This window comes from Chrysochloris asiatica, unplaced genomic scaffold (genome assembly GCF_000296735.1).
Source record: "Chrysochloris asiatica unplaced genomic scaffold, ChrAsi1.0 scaffold00132, whole genome shotgun sequence".
Taxonomy (NCBI): Eukaryota; Metazoa; Chordata; class Mammalia; order Afrosoricida; family Chrysochloridae; genus Chrysochloris; species Chrysochloris asiatica.
Genome location: NW_006408650.1, coordinates 1,207,722 through 1,223,177, shown reverse-complemented (window position 1 = coordinate 1,223,177; position 15,456 = coordinate 1,207,722). Strand labels below are relative to the sequence as shown.

General features: G+C 59.5%; 1 protein-coding gene across 1 annotated transcript in view; it reads left to right on the top strand.

The window, feature by feature from the left end:
* ASPSCR1 (alveolar soft part sarcoma chromosome region, candidate 1) overlaps positions 1–15,317 on the top strand; it is a 22,986-nt gene extending 7,669 nt beyond the window's left edge. The window contains exons 5-15 of the mRNA XM_006869626.1: positions 2,142–2,199; positions 3,185–3,258; positions 3,518–3,953; positions 11,917–12,056; positions 12,160–12,241; positions 12,616–12,682; positions 13,062–13,124; positions 13,488–13,540; positions 14,713–14,764; positions 14,863–14,932; positions 15,005–15,317. Of these exons, the coding sequence (XP_006869688.1) occupies positions 2,142–2,199; positions 3,185–3,258; positions 3,518–3,953; positions 11,917–12,056; positions 12,160–12,241; positions 12,616–12,682; positions 13,062–13,124; positions 13,488–13,540; positions 14,713–14,764; positions 14,863–14,932; positions 15,005–15,317 (1,408 nt within the window). The remainder of the gene's footprint in view (positions 1–2,141; positions 2,200–3,184; positions 3,259–3,517; positions 3,954–11,916; positions 12,057–12,159; positions 12,242–12,615; positions 12,683–13,061; positions 13,125–13,487; positions 13,541–14,712; positions 14,765–14,862; positions 14,933–15,004) is intronic.
* Positions 15,318–15,456: the final 139 nt, after the last annotated feature.

The window sequence follows — 15,456 nt, the reverse complement described above, 5'->3', positions numbered from 1 at the left end:
AGAGTTGTAAAGTGTCCTGGTTGTCACTGGAATCTACCAGGCTGCCCTAGGAAAGGCCTGCTGCTGCTGCTGAGGGTCTGGAAGCGATTGGGGCCGCCCCGCCTGCCCGCCCCACATGACATGTTTACAGCCCCCCAGCTGGCCCAGGGCCTCATCTGCTGCGGCCCTGAGGAGCCGAACTTCAAAGACGGCAGCTGTTTGATGTGCCGGCAGCAGGGCCCGCCCGCCTCCAGGGGCTGGACTATTATCACTATCACGAGAGGGGCTGGATGGAGAGACTCAGAGGAGAGTGGACTGACCCCCCCCTTCTGGGCCCATGCTGCTTGCCTCTCAAGAGGTCCCTCCCTTGACTTTGTCCCCAGGGTGTGGTCCCTGGGGCCCAGGGGCCCACTGATTCACTGAGGAGTGGGTGACAGAATGCAGGGGGCACGCTTGGGTGATGCTGGGGTCTGGGCTGAGGGAGGAGGGTGTAGGGTGCCCATGTGCCTGTGAAGTTCATACTCCTGGGGGGAACTGGCCAAACTTAGGACCAGGCTTCCGTGCAGTGAAGTAGGGGTGAGGGTGTGTCCCCATGGACCCCGAGCTCCTGCTTTTGGGTCATCCCTGGACACTGGGGCCTTTCCAGCCTGGACTCTGTGCTGTGTCCGGTTCAAGGAGCCTCAGTGGGAGCCTCAGGCCTCGGGCCTTTTGGCACTATTCATTTACTTTTTATGTTGTGGTAAAAGATATATAATGTTTATTAATTCATGTTAAAGGTACATACAGTTTAGTTACGTACACAAAGAATGTTGTGCAACCGTCTCTATTCAGAATGTTTTCATCGCCCCGAAGGAAACCTTGCGCCTATTAGCAGCTGCTCCTCATGATTCCCAGTAAAGTCCCCCCACCCCCAGTACACACACACACTCACACACACTCTGTTGTTGATAGATGCATAGTCTGTTCTTCCTCAGCAACCCTGTGCCAACAGAATGACTCCCTGCTTGGTGCTGTCCCACCCTCACAATTGTAATGTTTGAGCTCTGGCCACCAGAAATCCGCTCTCTGTCTCCTACATCTGCCCGTTCTGCACAGTTCAAATAAGTGAATCAGACAGTATGTAGGCTTCAGTGTCTCTAAGGTGATCTGTGTTGTAGCATCTGTCAATACTTCATTCTTACATATGGCGGAGTGAGGGTAATGCGCTGCTCTGCAAAGTCAGTTTCAACCAGAAGGTCAGCAGTTCAAGCTCACCAGCTACTTCTCAGAAACCCTATGCAGGGTGGGTTGCTTTGAGTTGGAACCAATTCAGTGGCACTTAACAACAACAACAACAACATTCCATTGTATGGGTGGACCACACTATGTTTATCCACCGTCTGTGGATGGACGCCTTCAGTCGTATTCTGTTGTAGGGATGGACCATATTGTGTCTGTCCATTGTCTGTTGATGGACATCTTGAATTAGTCTTCATTGGCTTGGGATGGTGGTAGCTGTCCTGCCCCTTGTCCCGAGACCCTCAGTCTGTAGCTTTGCCTTTGTGCCTGTCCACCGTGGCCCTGAATCCTTTTGGAAGCAGTCTTGCCCCTTGATCCAGGGAATGAAGTAGAATCAGGGCTGTAGTCAGTGCCTGTCTGCGCCCGCAGCCCAGGGAGGACTCAGAATCTTATGGTGGCCACTCCTGCAGATTGGATCCAACCCGCTCCTCTCAGGGCTGCTTGATGGAGGGGGTGTAGGATGATGGAACTGGTGTGGACCCAGTGTACTCTTTTACAAACCTGACTACTCCACTGCCCTGTGTCTTCCTATGGGGTCCAGGTAGGGGAGTCTGGGGTAAGTGAGGCTCCAAGCCCCTGAGCCTGTAACATCCCAGGTGGGCAGCTCCTCTGGCAGCAGACCTTAGGTAGAAGCTTGTGTGGACGGCCTGGGCTGCCACACACCTGCACTCGGCCCCTGTGGTTGCTGGAAGCCATTGTGCCTGTCTGCTGAGGGGCTGCCTTTTTGGCTCTGTCCAGCTGTCCGACTGGGTGGGCCCAGGCTCTCTGTTCCAAAGTCAGACATCGTCCCTTGGTGACGCCACCTCCGGCGGTGTCAGGGGTGGCCCTGGGTGGCCTCTGTGGGAGAGTCCCAGCAGCCAGCCCAATGCCCTTTCTCCTTCTAGGGAGCAGTTGGAGCAGCTGAGTGAGCTGCCCCCTACCTGTGTGTACATGAGAGATGAGGTAGGTGAGCGCCTGGCCAATCCCCCGCCTGTTCCAGCCCAGGGAGCCCCCTTCTCAGGGCTGCCTGGCAGCAGCTGTGGGCCCGGGGCTCCTGAAAGCACACTGTGTTTCATGGAAAAAACACTTCTGCTGGAACGCCGCGGTGCCCCCAACCCCCCTCAACACCCTGTTTGTTTTCTCAGCTCCTCTCAAAGCCCGAGAGTCACAAAAGTGGTTTCGTTTTAATAAATATTTGCTTTGCTCCGTGTTTTGATCTTTTTCAAAACTGAGAGTAGTGTGGGACAGGCCCAGCCCTGGCACCAAGGCCCTGCTGTCCGTGCCCAGCCCCCGCCCGGCGCCCCTGGCCTCACAGTGGCCTTTTGTTTCACTTTGGCAGAGTGTCCCTCCCCAACCAGGGTGGCCGCCTGCCCCGGGGGGCCCAGTGGACCCTGGTGTGTCCCATTTGCCCACAGTCTGATGTTCCAGATCAGGCCTGTACATCTCAGCTGAGTTGGAAGTGGACGGCTGTAGGGTTTTTGGCTTCGGGTGAATGGGGACCATCAGCTTACCCTCATACAGGGGACTCAGGCACCCCGTACTGTGCTGCCCTCTCCTCCAGGGCATCCCCTCTGTATCCCTGTGCTCGGGGGCTTAGCTGGAGGGGGCAGGTTGGGGACGCCAGGAAGTATGGTGACAGGCAGTTGGTGGGGAGAGCTGTGAGGCTGGTGGACAGCGTGATTTGAGGCTGCCGTGCCTTTAGGGAGGGGGCACCCTTCTGGGAGTCTGGGGTGCTGACAGGTCCTGCTGAGTCTGGGTCCCCCATTGGCACTGGGAACCACTGAATGGGAATGGGAAGCAGGGCACCCTGTCTTCATGGCCCCCGCAGCTTGGGGTCCAGGCCGGACACTTGAAGGAAAGTACTAAAGTACAAGGAGCCCATGTGATTTCCCAGGGCTGATCTCTGACTGGTGTGGGGCCCACCTGTCCTGTCTCCCTCTCCTGACAGGTGACCGGCGTGGCTGCCTTGCAGATGACGACATTGCAGTCACTGGGCCTCACCGGAGGCAGCGCCACCATCAGGTCAGGGGAAGGAAGTGCAGCCTTGAGGCCCAGAAACTGATCTTGACACTTTGTATCTTTATAAAAACTGCCTTCAGGGTAACAAAGACCTGAACCAGGCACTGGGGCATGGCATGGGTAGAGGGCGACCCTGACACCCCTCAGCCTTTCTCTCCTGACGCAGATGTTGAATAGGAGGTGTGATTGAGCCTGGTGGGCTTCCACACTGGGATGAGGGCTCCGTGTCAGGCCCCCTCACCTTCCTGGCCTTTTCCCACAGGTTTCTGGTGAAGCCGAGCAGCTCATCCGGCAGGCCCGAGCCCTCGGGTGCCAGGAGCAGAGCCCCGGGCAGCCCGACACTGTCTGCTTCTGCTGACCAGGCCACTGGCCACCCTGCACTTCCCCTGGATGCTGGGGAGCTCAGTGGAGGGGATCTGAGCCGCCCAGAGGATGAAGGCCCCTGTGGGACTGGCCACGCACATGGTCAGGGCCCAAAACTAGTGGACCATCCGCCACAGCTGAACACGAAGGCACCCTCGCCGATCCCCTTTGTTCCCTTCTCGGGCGGGGGCCAGCGCTTGGGGGGCCCTCCCGGGTCTGCGTGTCCCCTGACATCACCGCCTACCAAATCGCCCAAGACCGTCTCCAACCTCAGCGGCCCGTCTGAGCCTAAGAAGTCCAAGCCAGGCTCCGAGTGCCCGCAGGAACCTGAGCCGGTAAGGGGGTGTTGGGGGAAGGGGAGCCCCTGGCTGGTTCTGAGGGGTCCTGGACACTCGTTGGTATCTGCCACCGCAGTCCTGACATGTGCTGTCTTTGTAACGCCCCTGCCCCCTTCTGAGCCTTTTCTGGTCCTGCTGCTGTGTGTGGCGGTCTAGATGTGGTAGCCCCCCAGCCCTACCCCCCAGAGTCTGGTCTGGCTGAGGCAGCTCTGGGCACCGCGTGTCCTGACTGTGTGACCCCGAGTCTGAGGGCTGTGGGGCTGCCGAGTGAGCGGTTCGTGTGCTTTCATGTGCTCTCAGAAGCTGAGTGGGTACGACATCCTACTAACGCGCCTTCCTCTAGGGGAGAACACTGCTGTCACTGGGCCGGTGACATGCGGGCTGGCGGCCCGGGGGCCCAGCCCTGGAATAACAGTGCCGGCACTGGGGTGGGGTGGGCTGCACACTGCAGCCTTTGTGGGGGCACCACCCCACCCCATCCTGCCCCTGTGGTCACACCCACCCACTCCACTTCCACTGCTCTGACCACATGCCGTCTCCTGCCCACCACCGGCAGAGCACGCAGGAGCCCTGCAGCCATGTGGCCCGCAGAACCACACCTGCCCTCCCCATCGGCCCTGGGTCCCCCACTGTCCCCCCACTGTGCCCACCTTCCACCTTCTCCTCTCTCATACCCCTCATCCCTTCCCTTGTGTTTCCTTCTCCCTGTACTCCCTACCCTATGCCCTCCTGTGTCCCCCTCCCACCTTTCCCTGACTCCTATGCCCCTTCCCTCTCCCCTTCCCCCATGCCCTCCCCCTCCCCCTGCACCCTTCCCCATGCCCTCCTGTGTCGGCTCCTCCACTTCTCCCTGCCCCCTGTGCCCCTCTCCCACCTTCCATGTGTCCCCCCTCCTTCAGCATCCCTCAGGCTGGAGTGGATGGCTGCCCGTGACCACCATCCCCCCTCGGGGCCCCCTGGCCGCAGCTGTGCAGTGCTCTCAAGGGAGTTTGTGTCAGGAGGGCTTGCTCGTAGACCACCCTTCCCTGGAGGGTGGTGCAGAATTCCCTGCTCAGGGCGCCCCCGAGTCTTTTCCAGTTGGGCTTCAGTGAGTCAGACAGTGAAGTTTCCGTTGGCTTCCTGGGGAAGCTGCGGTGTGGGCTGGGAGCTCTTGCCAGCAAGGCGTCTCCAGGGCTCGGGCCCCATGCCACGCTCCCAGGAGTTCTCGTACTGTGTAAAGGCCCGTCTCTTTGTCGTCAATAAAGCCTTCTTTACGGACTTCTCCCGAATGTTCCGGAACCTTCCAGAGACCTCTTCATCTGCGGACTTGGTGTTTGTTGTAGAAGGCTGCGGGGGTTCTTTCAGAACCTGGGGCAGGAAGACAATCTGAGAGAGCTGGGGAAGTGGACATTGTGCCCTGTGTTAGGGACACCAGAGAGCCGTGGCCTGGTCAGTCCCTGAGTGAGTTACAGATGGACAGACAACGTCTTCTGGCTTGAAATTGCTTCTGTCACGACTAAAGGAGCGAAACCAGAAGAGACCAGAATTTTGACCACTTGGGTGACCCGCCACACTTGCTGGAACGGGAGAATCATGGGTCGGGTGGAAGCCTTGGAGTGGGTGACTCGGGAGAAGAACGTCAGGGACCTGATGTGGGAGACTGGGTTCCTGGCGGGACTGTGGAGCCGCCCACGTTCACAGAGCGTGCTCGGCCTCCATCTCGGAAGCCCTGTGCGAGTGTTCCGGACATCTGCCCTCGCTTTGAAATTCTTCCTCACGATCACTGTCGCTTGGTGCTATGTGTACCTTTTGCATCATTGCTTTTCTTACACCAAAGTAAGGCTGGACAGGACCTGTATACACCTGTTCCAACTCCAAATCCACAACCGGCAAGTTGGTTCCAACTCCTAGCTCCACAGAGGACAGAGCAGGTTAAACCGTTCAGGGTTTCCAGGCTGTCACTCTGTGGAGGCAGACAGCCTCGTCTTTCTCCCGCACAGCGGCTGGTGGGTCTACCGTAAGTAAGACCCTCAAGTAAGGCTGGGTGGACCCCCCCCCCCCCCTGTGCCCCTGTGCCCACTAACACCTGAATCACCTAAAGGCACACTTCGGGCTGTAGGCCGGGGCGTCCTGAGACTGTTCTGTTGTGAAGCAAATCCCCTCTAAAGAGCGGCTGCTTCAGGTGGTAGAGAGCCGTTGGTGGGCATCCGAGGACGTACCTCAAGACACTGCTCGGGGATGCACGGTGGGCACTCCACCCTTACCATGTGGCTGGAACTGCTGTCCACAAGACCCCATACTGGTCCCATGAGGGGTTGCGATGCTAGTGGTCAGGTGCGGCTTTGCATTTCCACGAATGACCGTGTATGTACGGCTTCTTCCCGCGCCCTCTTTCCTACTCATCACGTGTTCCAGAGACCTGCCTGTGTTCCCGTGTTCTGCTCCCCCAGCTCACTGCTGCATTTGCCCCTGCACTGCACACACTGATTCCCCTCGGAGGGGCTGTCGAGCCTCCCAGGGTGCGCGCTGGCCCGGGCTGTGGGCTGAGTGTGTAGGAGAGCTTGTTTGGCCACTGGGTGTGTGTCCTTGAACTGTGCGGCTCCACCTTTACGTGCAGTCACGATTATCTGACCTCCTAAGTCGTGTGTAAGATCGGATCTTGTACTAATTACAAGTTAGGGTTGTGACTCTTGGTTGCCCATGAGCTGGAGCAGCCCACGGCTGTACCGTCTGGGTACCGCTTGGGTCCGTTGCCCAGTCTGCTTACTGCTCACTCGTGAGGGTACCTTGTGTGCTGGCTATCAGACAGTGGTGCGGCCTTTGGTGCTGGGCGGCAGACACACCGGTTTTGTGCCTCTAGTCTGTGCTTTGGGGTCTTAAAAAGTCCTCCTTGTCCCAAGGTCACAAAAAGACTTGCTGGCATTTCCTTCCATTGGCTGTATGATTTACAGTCTTCCTCCTGTTGGTCATCAAGGTAGACGGAGTGAGGTAGGGATCACTTGTTCTCTACACACCGAATGGGTTTGCTTCCTGGGTGAGGAGAGCCTCTTCTCTTTCTGTGTCTCGTCCTGAGTCTGACTTGGTGCTCCATGTTGTGGTCAGTGGGTGATGGCTTCCCATCTAGTCACCCTTGAGTAACCAGTGTGCACATGGCTAGCTGGCGCCGTATCTCGGGTATCTCTGTTCCCAGGTGGAGTGGACTTCAGGTCTCTTTACCCAGCTGTGGGTTATGTCCAGCTTCTGTAGCCCCAAGCCTGGCTCACAGTGGGGGTCCATGCCTACCGGCTGAGTGAGGCACGTGTAGTGGTGTGGTGTGCCTGGCCTGGCATCACAGCTGCTGTGTCCCCTCCTCTGAGGACCTCTTGTGGGGCCCTGTGGTGACCCTCAGCCACACCCACCCTGCAGTATCCTCCTGAGAGCCTCACGTGAGGACTTATGAGGTGCTTTAGCCTGGATCCTGCTGCTGACAAGCATTCAGACTCCACATGGAGACAACTATGCTACTGACTCCCCGGTCCTGTAGTCAGGGCCATGGGGGGATGACGCTCCCCCAGTCTGGGCCGTGGCAGGCAGTCCTCCAGCCGGGCCATGGGGGGATGCTTCTCTGGGGCAGTGAGCCATTCCCCCCGCCCCCACACATGTCAGGGTGGACCCGGCGCTGGTTCACACCCTGCTTTGTCACAGGGCCTCACCTCTCCCATGTCCACCATAACCTTTGTTTTTGTAACAGTGACACCCTTTGGGATGACCTGGGTTTCTATGGGTCTGTTTTGTGTTGGCCTATAGGCCACCTGTGCTGTGTCCTTGATGGAACACAGGACAGAGTGTAGCTTTGGGAGTTCTGGAGTCCTTACTACCAGAACTCGGCTTCTCTGTGCCAGCCAGTCTGAGGCCGGATGGCAAGGACAGGGCAGCTCCCTGGCCCCTGGGTTCATACTGAGCCCCTCTTGACTGTTTCGGGCAGTTGAGGATCTTGTATCCCAGCATCCTCAGCCTGTCCTGACTGAAGGTGTCCCCAGGCCTTACGGTACTCTTTGCTGTCCCCATGTCCTGTCTGTGGACTCTTGGGTTTTTGGGGTGCCCATTGTGAATGAGGACGCTGCTCCTCTTTGTCATTGGTGGTGTTCCGGCTGTAAAACACTTCCATCCTGTCATGTCGCCACGCTGTGTCTTGGCCGGCCCCCTTACTGACACTGAATCAGGTGGTCCCTTCGAGGCACTGACAACAGCCTGCCCGTCTTCCTGAGACCCTAGGCTGGCCCTTGGGGATGCCCGCACCTCTGTTGATGTTGCAGGAGCGTGGCTGGGAGGCCTGCCCCTGGGCACTCACAGTCCATTCCCCCAGGGCAGGGCTCTCTGTCCACCTATGACCTGGTGGCTCCCAGGGGTGGGAGAGGGTGACTGGGGACTCAGAGGGCCTCTGTCCCCTTTGATCTGAGCCTGCCTGCGGCTGATTGATCCGGGGAGTCCTCAGCAGCCGCACCCGGAGGGAGGCCTGCTGGCCACAGCCATCTGCTTGGTGTCCCTTTAGTCCTGGGGGAGGGAAGACAACAAAGCATTTTGGGGGAACTTCAAAGGTGCACTTTAGTAATCAGAACAAGTTTCCAAGTTCCCCATTAGCGTTCTGTGTGTGGTTTGGACTTCAATAGGTCTGAAGGGAGCGGGGGCGAGCTGGCGGCCTCGGGCGGGATGGTCTGCGGCCCAGCAGCTCCGCCTTTGATGTCGGGACGGTAATTATTAGAAGGTCGGTTCACTGTGATCAGAGCAGGGCGGGTGGGGGGGTGGGGGGGGCAGCGGCACCCCCTGGCCTGTCCTTTGAAGTCCCCGTGCCCCCTTCCCCCGCTGAGGCACGCATGGCCGCCGCCTCCACGGTCCTGCAGCCACACGCCGCCGGCTACTCATCGGTCAAAGGCACATAGAGGAGCGACTCCTTCCTGAGGAGCTGGGGGCCTCGTGCCCCCTCATCTCTGCCTCACCCCCATTGCCCTCCCTCAGAGTAAATATCGGGGGTCGAAAGTGCAGGGGGCTCGTCAAGGGTGGACAGTCAGGGCTGAGTGCTTGGTGGGGACAGGGTGTGCCCAGTACCGACCAATGGGTAAGCACCCCTGACTGGCTGCAACTTATCCTTTGCCTGCCTGGGACTTCCCCAAGATGCCATGTCTCTAGGGTGGACAGTGGCCAGGTGTAACCGCAGCGTGGTGGCCAGGGGCTGGAGCATTTCACTACCTCATGGCTCTGTTTGTAGGAACCCTGGTTGTCCATCTAGCCCATGCCCTGCCTGTCTGGGCTGAGGGTCTCTCTCCTGGGGCTGTGGTGGGAACTGTGTTCCCAGGACTGATTCCTGTCCTCGAGCTCACGGACCCCAGGTGGGCTTTTGGTCCCCTCTGTGGGCTTTATGTGCTGTGGCATGTGGCTGGCCGAGCCATGATAGTGTCCCTGGGGAGGACACTGAGCTTCAGACTAGCAGAGCTTGCCCCTGGCAGCCTGAGTTTACGTAGACCGTTTCTACATCACTTAAGTAATTTTTGACCGTGGTGGAAACTTTGCGGGAGAATCGAGAGGGACTGGGAAGCCCCCGTCACCACCAGATATCTGTGAGCGCCTAACCACTGGACACGTCCCTGCTCCTCACTGGTGCGCCTCCTGCGTGGTCTTGGCCTGGCCAAGCTGGTCATTGATTTGGGCTGCTCCCCTAGAACAATGTGCCTGGAGACCCCCCCACCCCCCATGCCCCAGGGCTCCCACCCTGCTCTTAGCCCTGGGGTGCACCATGGCTCAGGGCCCCTGCTCCTTGGGGCCAGTGTCCGGCGGCTGCTGGAGGCAGAACTCTGAGATGGCCTGGCTGCCTGAGGAAGGAACTCGGAGGTTTGGCCCGGCCTGTGGTGATTCACTTCAACCCAGTGCCTCGGGGAAACGAGTCACATTTCCTCCCCCCAAACCACTACCAGAAGGGGGGTAGAAACCCTCAGAGCAAACACTGAGTAGTTCCTGACGCTCCCCCCTGTGTCATCGTGTCCTGGAAAATTCCTCTTGGGAGGAAACGAGGCTGCCCCATGGGCTCTGCCGGCACGCCCATGCCGGTATGGCTACGGTGACCCCTGACTATGAAGGGGGGTCACCCTGGTCCCTGCCTGGCCCTGCATTTGACCCAGTTGGTGTCTACCCTCCACGCCTCCATCCCACCACCCTCTCCTGTCTGCGGTCCAGCAGAGGACCAGGGTGGTCTGGGAGTTTCCCCACGACCCCCCAGGCCACATCAGAAGGGAGGGATGCTTACAGGTCCCCGCCCACTGACATGCCAGAGCTCTCAGCATGCTGTGTTCTCTCTCAAGAGCCTTGGGGTAAGGCAGGTGTGGGCAGGTGGATGGGCTCTGAGGCAGGCCGTCCAGGCTGCCCTGGGACAGGAGGGACACTTTGAAGATGGCCAGTATGCTATGCTGGTGTGGCACCGATAACACTGAGGACAAGGTCTGGTCTCAGGAAACACTGCGTGGTGTCAGCAGATTATAGAAAACGGCTCAGGAAAGTTGCGTGAATGTGTGCGTCTGAGTCTGTGTCTGCATGTGAGCGAGTCTGCATGCCTTTCCACGTGCTCTTGTGCATGATGGCGTGTATCTCTGTGTCTACTTGTGTGTCTACGTGTCTGTGTGTCTATATGTGAGTGAGTCTGCGTCTTTGTGTTAGTGTGTCTGTGTGTGTTTCTGTGTGTGACTCTCTCGGTGTCTGTATACACGTTCACGTGTGTCCGTGTGTCAGAGTGCACTTACTGATTCCTGTCGGCGTGGCAGGCGTCTATGGTGGACAACAAGGATGTCTTCTGAGCTCTGAGAGGGGCACCTGGCCCTTTAGACTGGGAGGCATTCCTGGAACACTTGGGGCACTGGCCTCTGCTTATGGGTGAGGCCATGCCCCGGGACTGGCCACCTGCAGTCATGTGCATGGGCTGGGCTCCTGCCCTTGGTTCTTGGGGCTTGGAGAGCCCCTTGTTGTTCCTAGAAGAGGGGGTTTTGTCTTACTATTTTGGGGCTGAAAGTCAGTGGCCCCTTGGGCAGCGTGAGACTGCCCCTGACTTCTCCTGTCCAGATGTGGACCCAGGTGTCTGGAGGAATAACTGTATGTGCTCTGGCCACAACTGGACTCAATGCCCTTTGGGGCTGGGGCAGCCACGCGAGGCACCCACAGGCCTGTCTGTCGGGGTCTTGGCCCGGGCATTGTGGACACGGTGACTGGGCTTAGGCCATCCGCTGGGCGAGGCCCTGGGCCATTGGAATGCAGGGCTGTGGCTGTGGGGGGCAGCCTGGCGCCCAGCACGTTATAAAAAGCTCTGGTGTAGACAGCCCAAGGCTCTGGGCCACTTGTGGCTTTGAAAGGCCAAGCTGGGCAGCCAGGGCCTTGCTGGCCACCTGGGGGTCCCCAATTGCCTGGCCAGGCCTTCCCAGGCCAGATGCTGTGCCCTGGGGTCAGAGAGGTCAGGGGAACCTGAGTGAGGCAAGGCTGCTCTGTGTGATGACTGCAGGAACCTGACCCAGCTGGGCCAAGAGCACTGTCCTATGCTACGTACATCACCTGGCAACGTGCAGGAGGAGGGCAGAACAGGTTGGGTGGGGGTCTCCGCCCTGGGGGAGGAGCCCTCAGCTACAGGTGTTTTGTTGGTGGGGCTGGGCAGGGCTGGGGGGAGACATCTCAGTGTCAGCCCTATAGCCTGAGTGTCCTCAGCGCCGTCTCCCCACGCATGCCCCTCGCTCAGCAACCGTGGTCGAATGCCCGCCCACCTTAGAACTTTTGCCAGTTAGGATTGGTGCTTCTCTCCTGCTCCCCAGAGTGGGTGGTGCCCAGTTCCGGGTCAGCATCCACTGCCCTCCACACTTGTTCCTGCCTTTGGGGATCCTCACTGCTGGGGGTGGGGGATGTACTCCCAGATGGGTGTTGCTGGGGGTTGGGAGCCTGGGTCCCCCCATGAGCCTCACTCTGCTGGACACAGCCTGTAAACCGAGACCCCGTCGTGTGCCACCCTGACCTGGAAGAGCTGCTGCAGGCCTGGCCCCCGGAGCTGCCCGATGAGTTCTTCGAGGTGACTGTGGACGACGTGCGGCAGCGTCTGGCCCAGCTCAAGAGTGAGCGGTGGGTGTCCTGCAGGTCCCCCAGGGTCCACTCCTTCCCCTGCCCAGCTTGCTGGACACCTGCTCTGGTGGGGCCCCAAGACCAACCTTCCCTGTGCCGCCAGGAAGCGCCTGGAAGAAGCCCCCTTAGTGACCAGGTCCTACCGCGAGGCACAGACCAAGGCGAAGCTGGAGCGCTACCCCAAGGTCAGTGGGTGTGGCTCGCGGCCCCATGTAGTCCAGCTGCCACCACAGCTAGCAAACAACCTTGGAACCCTGATTAGGGAAGGTTTTACATTCAGCTGCTAACCTGAAGGTGAGCGGTTCAAACCCACCTGGAAGTGATGCAGAAGAAAGGCTTGGTGATCTTCCATAAAGATCAGAGCGGCGTGCAGGGCTGGTGTTCTATAAAACACGGGTTTGTCATGCCCTGTCACGTGAACTGGAGACCAGGTGCTGAGGTCACCAGCATGTGCTAGTCCTGACTGTCCTAGCCCCCAGCCCGGGAATGCCAGAGCCAGAGGGGCGGCCAGCAGGGGGTGAGGACCATCCCTGGTGACCCTCTGCTTGTCCCCGCCCAGGTGGCCCTGCGGGTCTTGTTTCCTGACCGCTATATCCTACAGGGCTTCTTTCGGCCCAGCGAGACAGGTGAGGGCCCTCCTGGGGACAGCCGGACCCTTCGGGAGACTGAGGGGCTAGGCGGAGGGTTTGGCTGGTGTGTTTACATGTACATGTGTCCTGGGTGGGGGCTGGCTGGGGGGACCCTGTCACCCAGTGCTGGTCTCCAAGGGGGCAGCAGGGTCCTTGAAGACAGGGCGGATCTGTAAACAGGCACCCAGGTCTTGGGGTGGGGGGTAACGCCCCTCCTGGGGACAGATGAAGGGTGGGGCAACTTGGGAAAGAAGCAAGTGGTCTGAGTTCACAGGTGCTCTTGGGGGCAGGAGACGGAGGGCTTGGGTCTTGGGCAGTGTCTGCGAGAGCCAGGCCTCCTGCTCCTGACCCCATCGGACCTTCTCTTGCTCCTCAGTGGGAGACCTCCGGGACTTTGTGAGAAGCCATCTGGGGAACCCCGAACTGAACTTCTACTTATGTGAGTGCTGGGCAGCTGCCTGCCTCCCTCCTCCATGGCCCCCACCCCACAGACACTCCACATGTGGTCCTAGACGGTGTATCAAGGGGCAGCTTCCCAGGCTGGTCCACCCCAGGTCCCTGAGGGTCAGTGTCATTTGGGGTCTGGGGAGTGGAAGGAGCAGGGGGAAGCCTGTCCCCAATTCAATGTCCACCCCCTGCGCCTTCTGCATAGCTTGATCCTGGGGCCCCCTTCCAAGCATGGGATCCCTTGGGGAGTGCCTCGTGCCTGTGGCTTCCTTGTCTCTGCAAGCTTCTCCTGAAGTGGGGGGTGGGTAGAGCTCCGGGGGGAGGTCTTTCTGACCCAACCTGCTTCTCTCCACAGTCATTGCCCCACCAAAGACCGTCTTGGGTGACAACACGCTGACTCTCTTCCAGGTACCTGGAACAAGGCCTCACTGCTGCCCAGGGGCCTCTGGGTCTATCGCTCTGGGGGACCCAGGCAAAGGGGCGAGCTGTGAAGGAGCAGCTTTTGAGGGTTCAGTGGTTACTGGGCTGGGTGATGGGCCCCAGCATAGGGGTAGGGGTACGCCAGTGGGGTTGTGTCCAGAGTGTAGTGTCTGTCCACTGCTCTCCGGCCTGATGCCGTCTTCTTCGAAGTCTCCTGGATTCCTCTAATTAATAACAGGGCCTGGCTTTCCTCAGTGTCCGAAGGCAGCGTGGGCGGCGGAGGCACAGTGGGGGCTCACCCCAGCAGGGGTCAGGGTGCCCTTCTAGCCCCAGCCCCCCTTGGTAAACATGGCCCTGGTTGCCTGGCAACTGCAGCCATCTTCTTTCACCCATCAGCTCTGTGCAGGGAGTGAGCAGAGCCTAGAACCTTCTGGGTGGTCTGTGGACCCCTCACCAGGGTTGGTCAGCCTGTATTCAGATGGGTATGCATTAAGGAGACACATTTCTGTTGGGAGGGACTTGGGGAGGCAGCAGTGACCTGGCCATCCAGCCCTGTGCCTGGGTCCTGCAGGTAAACTAGGTGTCGTCTGTCCACCCATTTGCCCGGGGCTGAGTCCACCCAGCCTCAGTGGCCTTTGACGCTCCTCCCTTTATTCTTCCATTCTCAGTCCCTCCCCCCATCTGCATGCACACACACCCTTGGGTGCAGGGAGGCTGGGGTGGACCAGGGGACTCCCCCTGCAGTCCTGGCAACAAGTGCCTCAGAGCAGTGACCTAGGGGTGTCAGGGCACCTGCCATCTTTGCCCCCAGCCCTGTGCCAAGCCGGGTGGGCCATCCCGAGGGAACCCCTGAACCCTACTTTAAGGTTCCCAGATTCCTAGGGCAGCGTGGGGGGACTTCAGCCCTGTCAGAGAAATGGATGGTGAGTGGGCTTTCCTTGGTTAGTCTGGGTGGGTGGGAGGGGTCTCAGCAAGGGGCAACATCCTGCTGGTCTGCAGTGGCCTGGAGAGCTGGGGGCCTCCAGCTGGTCCCAAGCCTGCTGCCTGTGCCGCCCAGAACCCCACAGTGCCCAGTCCCTGCTTCTCTCCTGCAGCAGTTGGGTGGCAGAAGATGAGGGCTCAGCCCACCCCACACCCCTGAACCCCTCTCTCTCCTGCAGGCAAACCTCTTCCCAGCTGCCCTTGTGCACTTTGGTGCGGAGGAGCCTTTGGGTGAGTACTAGCCTGCTGCACATGTGTGCCGTCCCCAGGACAAGGCCTCTGATCACCATGTCCAGTCCCTGCAGGGCTGACCTGGCCTCTCTTCCTAGACCTTTACCTGGAACCCAGACTGCTGGACCATGCCATCTCCCCGTCCTCGGCCGACATGCTGGTGGCCAGGTAAGGGTGACCAGGTGAGGGTGGCTAGGAGCTGGGTGCAGCCCCTTCCTCATATTCAACCTCTTAATCCAGGTGCATGGCCAGGGCTATGGGAACCTCACCTTGCTTGCCTGTCACCCCTGAGCCTGGACCCATGGAACCTGAGCAAGGCACTGAGCCGACCCTGGACCCTCCTGAGCCTGCCCCGGGGCCAGCCCAGCCCGTGCAGAAAAGCACGGGCAAGGTACCCAAGTGGTTGAAACTCCCAGGTACCTGGGGAGTGGGGGACAGGGCCGGGGGACAGCGAGCCGACAGGAGCCTGGGCAGTGACACTCATCCTGACTGTTTGCAGCTGGCAAGAGGTGAAGACCCGGACCCAGAGGAACCTGCCCAGCCCCCACCCTGAGTAGGAATAAAAACCATGTGCTTCGCATGTCCCTTCTGTTGTCCTGTCTCTGCCGGGACGGGGTGCCACAGAACCCTCGCTGGAGCGAGGTGAGGCCCAAAGACCCTCCATGAAACAGTGTCACCCCACTTCATATTTT